General features: G+C 47.3%; 1 protein-coding gene across 1 annotated transcript; it reads right to left on the bottom strand.

Annotated features, from left to right (window-relative positions):
- Positions 1 to 2,246: 2,246 nt before the first annotated feature.
- LOC127201358 (apolipoprotein L3-like) lies at positions 2,247 to 8,311 on the bottom strand. The gene is made up of 5 exons (XM_051159899.1): positions 8,191 to 8,311; positions 6,257 to 6,354; positions 5,381 to 5,507; positions 4,836 to 4,940; positions 2,247 to 3,176 (listed from the first exon to the last, which is right to left on the bottom strand). Exons 2-5 carry the CDS (start codon positions 6,267 to 6,269, stop codon positions 2,321 to 2,323), a joined length of 1,101 nt encoding a protein of 366 aa, XP_051015856.1. The 5' UTR covers positions 6,270 to 6,354; positions 8,191 to 8,311; the 3' UTR covers positions 2,247 to 2,320.
- Positions 8,312 to 8,988: the final 677 nt, after the last annotated feature.

The following is an 8,988-nucleotide window of genomic DNA, read 5'->3' as shown; positions in this document are numbered from 1 at the left end:
TAAAATAAATTTCAAATATTCTTGTTAAAACAAAATAAAGGAAAGAGATTTTCAAAGAGGACATGTTGAATACCTAATCAATCTTCTATAGTCAACAATCTAGAAAACGCATGCTAACATTTGTAGAAACACACGAAGCATGACCAGGTCAGAGTTCACAAATTTATTCTTCAAAAATTGTGGAGCACGTGTAGCCCTTCATGTTCATCTCAGCAGATCTCATCCAATTGCAGCAGATTATAAATACAATAGGAATTAAACCTTGTGATTTCCCCACGAGTCCAGTACCAGAGAGCAGAACTTACTGCCGGAGTCCAGCTCCGGATGAGGGTCGGGCCCCGAAGAAGGGTGTATGTAAGAGCAATGAGGGAAGAAAGAGTCAGACATGGGACACCATCCAGTTCTTTTGATGAGAGACGGGACAGAGAGGAAGCCTTAGTGGCTAACCTACTCTGACCACCTGAGTCTCCTTTAAGCTTTATTTATACAGAAAATCATTTCCTTAAAAACTTTAATCATTGATTACACAGCTTGAAATCTTTTTGGTTCCATAAGTGTATAGGAACAAGGGGAACAAAGCAAGCAAACAGCAGATTTTTCTGAGAACTCAAAATTAACTTTAGGATGAACTCAGCTTTCTTTTAACTCAAAACTTCCTTCCTAATGATTGGTATTTAAAGCCTTCTGGTTACAAAAGGTATTAAACAAAGCGATTCTATTTGATTTTTGTTTTAAGTTGGCATATAGTTAATAGATCAAAAATCAATCCCTCCACCTGGTACCCTAAACTTGTCCTCCTGACCCTTAATTAATCCTTTCTTTTCCTATTTTATAGTTAAAATAAAGCTATCATTTAAAAATATTATGTAGCCTTTTTACTTGGAAGCAGCTTGTCCTTCAGTCTTTCCATAACACCAGGAAAGTCCTGGCCTGTCATGCTTACTCAGAAGGGCAGGCCATTCACTGAGACAACATGCCTGTCTCTGCGACTTTGTCTTGAACGTCTATATAAATACAATCTCTATCTTTACTGTAGTTTTGTAAAGAATAGAAGACTATTAGGACTTTAGGACTGTTTCCAATGTCTTCCCTTAACCTCGTCATGAACTTTTTACTTCAATGTAATTTCTATCTTTATTATAACCCCGGGAAGGATCATTAGAATTTGAAAACTGTTTTCTTTTGCTTCTAGGTAGGCACCTGGGTCTGTTGATAATGACATGCTCAGGATCTCTTCTCTTTCTGAACTAGTTCCTTGTTTTTTAAACTGAGCATAAAGACCTAGTGATTTTAGTTATAATTTGTCAGTGTTCAAAGTTTCCCTAAAATTTTTGTTCATTAATTCTTCTAAAATCCACTAAACCATTTACCAAAATCAGTTATTAATAATCTAATAATGAATCTGAACAAGTTTTATAACAGACTCAATTTTCTGCATAGCTGTATTTTCCCAGGGAATCAACAATGACTTTATTAGTTTTTATTAGTATCAGCTTTTACTAATTTTCAATTCTAGCCTTTGGAGAGAAGCCTCTAACAGGAATTTCTACAGTAAAGGATCAATCCAGGGCATCCAGGTACTGGTGGACTTTGTCAAGCAGGTCGTAAGGACACCTGGTTGTTTGGGCACTGGAACTTTGTCAAGCAGTGCCCTCAGGGTGTATGGCAGAGGCGCTCAGTCATCAGGCACTGGAACTTTGTCAAGCAGTGCACCCAGAATTCTTGGCCTCAACAACTCACCAGCCATATGCTGTCACTTCTCCTTCCATTAGCACCCACGGCTGTCACGTAGGACCAAGAACTTGTGATGACTGGACAGTTGGTGTTCCCAGCATCCTCCCTTTATACTCTCTGAGAATTGCACCAAAGCACCCACGTGACCCAAAACCAAGAACAGGAAATGATGTTCACAACCACAGTCTGATTGTAAGGTTTAGAAATAGTCAGAAAAACACAATTAGGCAGAACTAGTATGGAGGAGAAAGTCTCTAAGCAGTGGGAAGGCCAGCAGCTCGGTGGACAGTGAGGATGGTGGGCCTCAGCTCGGCGTAGTGTGATGGGCTTGACTCAGGAGCAGCCATGCTGTGGCTTGGTCAGTGAGCTTGGTTCATAGTTGGGATGCTGGGAGGTTGTTGTATCTAAGAGCTGGAGTCTGGTGGGAGGTCATGAGAGTGTCCCATCTGTTTCTGGCTTCCTGTCTCTCAATGTGGCTTCTCTCTTTAGCGGGCACTGCGATAAAGGGGTACTGTCAGGGGCTCCTATGGCTCTGTCCAGCACATCCTCCTCCCCTGTCCTCCGAGCTGCACTGAAGAGGAAGAGATCACTGAGTCAGGCTGTCATGGACCTGGATGAGCTCCTGCAACTTCTCCTCCAGGTCCTGAGCCTGCTGCCTCAACTCTGCAGCAGATTCTGACTTTGCGCCCTCATGCAAATGCTTTGAGTCTTCCACAATGCTGACCACATCCAGTAGGAGGAAGATACCTGTGGTGGCTGCACCCAGGATCCGGGCTCCTTTGCTCATGGCCAGAGCGGTGCCCCCAAAGGCTTTCTGCACCTGTCTAGTGCTTCGGGCTGATATCTTCCCTGTGGTCATGAGACTCTTGGCATTTCTTACTAGGGAAGGGCTGGCTTTGGTCAGCTGGATGGCATCAATGTTCTGCATGATGACTCTTACGTTGGGGATGGAATTTGTAGATGCAGAAAGAACCCTACGGGTGCTCTGATCAATCACTTCTTTAATGCCTTTCATTGTGTCTTTATAGGTTGGTACCAACTTGCTGGCTTTGGCTTCAGCTGATGCCGTGTTTACCTTTTCTGCAATGGCGGTGGTAACACTAGTCACAGCTGCTGCTGTTCCTAACCCCAAGCCAGTGGCTGAAAGCGCCAGACTGACTCCTGCTGTCACAGGTGCCAGAGCCAGACCAAGGATAGTCAGGACTCCGGACACAGCACTGGTGGAGCTGGCCACCACCTGTGAGATGGTGCAGTCCCTGTGCACCTTGTCCACCTTGTCTGCCAGCGCATGGAGCTTCCCGATACGCTCCTCCAGCTCCAGTTTCACCTGAGGATAAGCATGCAAAAACTGTTCCCTGTGCCACAGGGCGTTTTGGAGCTCGTCTTCATCTTCTATGTCAGTGTCCTCACCGAGAGCTTCACTCAAGGCGTCCTCCTCTTGCCTGTAACAGGAGAGGCCAACTGAGTGAGGAAGACAGCTTGTAAAGTAAGATCTGTCCTGTGGAAACCACAGAGCATTTTCTGTGAAGTGGGGGACAGTGTTATCGCAGAATACACTCCTTCTCACCCTCATGAGCAGGCTTGACACACCACAGTATCCTTTACTGTTAAGGACACAAAGAATACACAACCATCCATATGTCCTTTTAATTTTCTTTTATGTGTAAGAGAGCTTTTCCTGCATGTGTGTGTGTGCCATGTGCTCTCCTGGTGCCAGTAGATGGCAGAGGCAGACATCAGACCCCTAGAACTGGAGTTATAGACAGTCGTCAGCAACCATGAGGATGCTGGAAACTGGACTTCAGCCAATTAAGAGCAGTCTGTGCTCTTCACCACAGAGGCACCTGTCTGGTCCTCCAGCACACACTTTCATTGCTGCACATGTAATAAAGAAGCCTTCACTCAAGTTCAGTGTCATCAGTACTAAAATACTTCTCCCTAGGAGCTCTAAACAAAGACAGAGAAGTGAGGTCAGAGAGAATCCTAACTCCTCTATTTAGGAAATGTTAGTTTTGCTGAAGAGATCACTCCCCACAAGCATAGCCTCTGCTGTTGGGACATGTCCTGTCCACCCTACAGTGTCTTCCTTTCAAGAGTGTCCATGTCTGCTTGGAGACCTTGGGCTGACATGGTATGAAAATTGTTCCTCCTTAAGAGAGAAACACTATATAGGACATTCTTAGCAGCAGGAGGTCTTTTTGTACTGCAGTGCGGTGTGCCCCTGGCCCGGTGGGGCCCTCACAGCTGAGATCCATCCACTCAACACAGAACCGAATGGTCCCTTCCAGCTGTGAGTGAAGATAAACACAGTGGATTCCCTGTTCACATGAGGGCTCATCCCCAAAGCATCTCACTGTGCTTCTGCAAGAGTTTCATAGCAGGCAAAACTGAGAACTCATATCATGGAGGTCCCTAAGCACTTCCTGTAAAAGAGTCTAAACCTGAAAAAGACAGTAAGTGGCTATCATTTCTGATGCCCAGATGAATGAGACACTAAAGGCATGGCATTCCAGGACAGAAGAGACCCCAGGCCACTCCCAGGGATGGTGTATTGGGCCAAGACTCATGACACCTCTGAACACTGACACTTAGGTTGACAACATCTTTTTTTTTTTCATTGCAAAAACTTAGTTGAGTTTTCTAAACTGCCCCCCCACTATGAATTTCCCTGGCTTTCCATGTCTTCCCTGTGCAGATTGTCTGCCTGCCCAGGTTTGGCAAGATCTCTACGTCAGGTTGTGAGACCATCCTACCTTTGGTGCTTGCTTCTCCATTAGGTCCCCACATCCAGCCTGTGGTGTGTTAGGCCTTTGCTTCCCTCAGCAGGAATCCCATGAGGGGCCTCACAGTGCCCCACTCTCTGCTGTTACTGCTCTATCTCCCACACAGCCACAGGGCATAGGGCTTTTATGAGTGAGTGTAGGACACAACTCAGTCGCCACCTCAGTGACACCATAAAACCCCACTTGGGGCAGGTGCTCAGAAACACATTTAGCCAGCTTGTCACTGATCCATGCAAACTCTTATGCATGCTCCTCAAACCCTGTTCCTTTTCCTTCCCAACTACAGAGAAAGGCGTCTTTGACTCCGTGGCTGAGTACCTCTCTGTCTTGTCCTGCTGGTCATGGTGGAGCTCGTCTTCATCTTCCACATCAGTATCCGCAATGATCTCACCAAGAGCTTCACGCAAGCAAACTTCCTCTTCTCTGTAACAGGAGAAACCAACTGAGTGAGGGAGACAGCTTGTCAAATCACTCACCCATGTGTAAAAACTACACACACACACACACACACACACACACACACACACACACACAAAACGATGTTAAAAAACTGACTCTGGATGAATACCTACTATGTGCTGGCTGCCTACTGTGTGCGGTTCATATGCTGAGCCCTCTCTATGCATCGTTTTACTTTTTTCACACGCACTGGCAATGGCAGGAGCAATCTTGTCCCCTGTGGCTGCTGCCATCTCTCCCCAATCAGATTCTGTTCTCTGATAGGAAATAGCTTGGAAGAAATAGTTGCTGAGAAGGGACACCCTGAACCCTAACTATGTCCTCTGCCAGGGAGAGTATTCCTGCCCAGAAAAAGCCAAGCAGGCCTGGGCTCTTGCATTGCTAGCGTCCCCCAGGGAGGTGACCTAGACATATCAGCTGCTGCCACAAATTGTTTCCAGGCTCCCTCCTCTGCCAGCAGGAGCTGCAGGTCCTCTGTGCTCCACGTGTCTAGGAGGTAGTCAGCCACAGTCTCAACAAAGCCTTTTCTCTCTAGATGAGAAGGAAAAAGAAGAGTTAGAGGACACTGCATAAAAGCTGGAATGGCGCTGGGTGGTGGTGGCGCGTGCCTTTAACGCCAGCACTCAGAGGCAGAGGCAGGTCAATCCCTGTGAGTTCGAGTCCAGGCTGGTCTACAAAGAGAGTCCAGGACAGCCAAGGCTACACAGAGAAACCCTGTCTCAACAAAACAAAACAAAATCAACATCAACAACAACAACAAGAGCTGGAATGGCATCCCAGTAAACCTGGTAAAGGTGTTTCTGAGGACCTGCCCCATGAGCTGTTTTAATGGTGTCACTGTGGTGGGGCTGAATTGTGTCCCACACTCATTTGGAAAAGCCCTGATCCTGGTGACTGTATTTGGAGATGGAGCTTTAAGGACATAAAGTAATTAAAAGTAAGTGAAGGCATGAATGAGGTCCCTAACCCATGGTGTTAGAGCCCTTATAGAAACAGGGAAAAACTCCCTCCCTCCCTCTGCACTCCATCTCTCTCTTCCTTCTTCCTTTTGTCCCTCCCTCCCTCCTGGATCCACTTTTCAGGCTGGGTACTGAGGAGGTAACTCCTGAGAATTCACCCAAGACAAAGTGAGGAAATGGGGGCACTCTGACCCAGGCCTGGGCACCTCTGTGCTCCCCTTGGCACTTTCCTTCTGTATCTTTGACTCCTCAGCAGGCTGTCAGCATGGAGACTCTGGCAGTCACAGGCCATGAGGAGGAGGTCAGAACAAGACTCATTACCTGCGGGGTCCATGACAGCTGCTGGGGCTTGAGGTCAGTCAGAGACAGGTGTTCCTTGCAGCTCTCCAGGTGTCCAGGCTACAGGAGGAAAAAATAACCTATGGGATGCAATGAGGACAGCTGTAGTGACCAGGGATCTGGGTCCCACAGTTCTCTCAATGGTGGCTGCCAAGGATCAAAATAACTTGACCCAATGTTTTCCTGTTTCCCTGGGTCTGTCACTGCTCACTAACAAAGTTGGTCTGTGCTCCAGCCTGCTGCCCTCTCCCTAGACAAGGAGGAGGACACCTGTTTTTTTGGGACACTGAGAAGGAGTCAGATGAGGACACAGCTGTGGAGAAATAACAGACTCTGCACACAGAAAGAGAGATGGAGAAGAATGTTCTGGTAGCTACTTAGGCATGAGAACCACATTTGTATTAATGGTTATTTCGTATACTTACTGTCATAGTCACTGTTACTGTTGTGAAGAGACACCATAGCCAAGGCAAGTCTTATAAAGGAATCATTTAATTGAGGTTTGCTTACAGTTTCCGAGTTTTCCTCAGTTTGTCATCATGGTGGGTAACATGGCACATGGAGGCAGACATGGTGCTGGGGAAGTTGAGAGTTCTGCCTCCAGACCCACAGGCAGCAGGGAGAGAGAGACACTGGCCTATGTTGAGTTTTTGAAACCTCGAAGCTCACATCTAGTGACACACTTCTTCTATTTCCACCACCCTTCCCGATCCCTCTCACGTAGCCCCACACCCTAATGACCAAGCATCAGAGGTGTTAGCCTATGGTGGCCACTCCTGTTCAAGCCTCTACACTTACTCTCCAGGATGCTCTGTGCTCCTTACTCATATACAATGAAGCCACTGCACGTGCTCTATTAGGTTTGGCCTCTTGTGACACATGTCAAGGAGGAGGGACAGGCACATGTTTACCTAATGTGTGTTTTCAGTGTTGATAGAGGGAGGGTTTGAACCCGGGGCATTCTAATCCACATCTCGCTCTCAGATGATAAGCTCCACTGTCTTAGCAATGCACCCGCATCCGCTCCTGTCTATATTGCATGTGTGCACTGTGGTATGTGTGTGCTATAGATGGTTCTCAGTGTGCACAGCACTGCCCTGTGCCGAGTCCCAGGTCCTCATCTTAGCAAATTCACTGGGGTCCTTTGTAGCTTCCCAGGGAGCACAGCCTCCTTGCTCCTGTGATATCCTGGTCCCATCAGGCCCTGGAGTCCTGCCTGGCCCCAGCCCTGCTGTGTGCTGCCTCTGACCCCTGCTCTTCTCCCTGACTACTGGACCTTATGATGTTCCTAATCCTTATGTAAATCATAATGCAAGGAACATCCTCACTGCCTGCTGGTGCCTGCATTTGAGACTATTTCCTTGTGATATTTGTGGAAGTAGATGACTGGGCTAAAGGGCATTAACATCTAGTCACAGGCAGAGTGTGAGGCGTTCACTCCTTCATTCTTCCAGCCCTCAGTAGTCTTTGTGGAAGGGGAGACTTTATGGAATGAGGAACAGAAACTGTACTGAGATCAGATGAAGGCCGAGTCGGGGGAAGGCACCAGCTCCTCCTGGGATCTGATTAAAGTGAGAGTAATGGACTCGTTGTTATGGCCACAGCTGAAGATAATGGTGACTCTCAGGACCGCCCTCTGCCCGTGTAACTGATAACTCGACACAGGTTGAACCCCCATAAGTTCCAGGGTCTCATCTGAGGAATTTATCATCCTGTCTTGTCTTCAGGGCAGATGAAAATGCAAGAATAGCTTGACTCCAAATTGGCTGCAAGGTCAGCGTTACTGCTGTTGTGCCTCTGAGCCAAGGCAGATGCCTGGCCTCGTCAATCTTATCAACAAAACAAGTCCACTGTCCACTTTCAGAGTGCCTGTGGGGGTATGTAGGTGGGAGAGGTTAGGCCTTCCCCCAACTTACCAGCAATCCTCAACATGCTCGGTTTAGATGGGACCCAGCAGTCCTCAGCTGGGTGGATGCAGTGGCCAGTTGTGCATCCAAGTCCTAAGCAAATGCTGTCTCCTGCTTAATATACTCAAACCAGGAAATGAAAGAGAAAACCCCACTTCCAAAAATTCCTAAATTCCCAAACCAAGAAAAAAAAAAAAAAAAAAAAAAAAGACAGAGAAAGCACCACTTTTCAAGGAACTGGAAACCAAAACAACACACTAAACCTGCTGCTTGCTCAATCCTACTCAATACTCATCCCACGCTCCCTGCTGACCCACTCCAAGGAGTGACCTTAGGCCTGCAATTCTTGTTTCTTCTCAGCTGAGCACATTTCAAATGGAGGGGCTGTCCTATGTGGGCTGGATGGAAAATTCCTGCATACAAAGACTGGGGGACGCTCCACAGATCCCTTCCTGGGCCTCCTGGGCTATGGTCATGTCCCTCCCTCCCTCCACTGCAGCCTCAGCAGCACCCGGCCTCCTGGTTCCTGTTGATGCTGACCATGGTGCTACAGAGGATGGCGTGCACAGCCTCTGAACACCTGCTTTCACAGGTTCTCCTTCCAGAAACTCCTGCTTAGCACCTGGAACCACTAAGTTTCATATCCATTCAGTGTAACAGGCTCCCAGAACCTAGAAGGCCCTCAGACCTTAACACAACTGACTCCATGATGGATGTGCATTCAGGCTATAGAACTCAGCACATAGACAGCACCACCAGCCAAAAGAAAAACAAAGACCTAGTCCATCAAAATCCATAGTTCTGGAA

Source organism: Acomys russatus, chromosome 17, assembly GCF_903995435.1.
Source record: "Acomys russatus chromosome 17, mAcoRus1.1, whole genome shotgun sequence".
NCBI lineage: Eukaryota > Metazoa > Chordata > Mammalia > Rodentia > Muridae > Acomys > Acomys russatus.
The sequence above is the reverse complement of the archived record's forward strand: the minus strand, read 5'-3'. Positions and strand labels throughout refer to the sequence as shown.

Bases quoted from the DNA above. Each gene is read 5' to 3' on its own strand.
- LOC127201358 (XM_051159899.1), bottom strand. The intron at 4,941-5,380 runs GTCACCTCCCTG...CTCCTGTTACAG, and splicing joins GCAGCAGCTGATATGTCTAG to AGAAGAGGAAGTTTGCTTGC. The intron at 3,177-4,835 runs GTACTCAGCCAC...CTCCTGTTACAG, and splicing joins CAGCAGGACAAGACAGAGAG to GCAAGAGGAGGACGCCTTGA.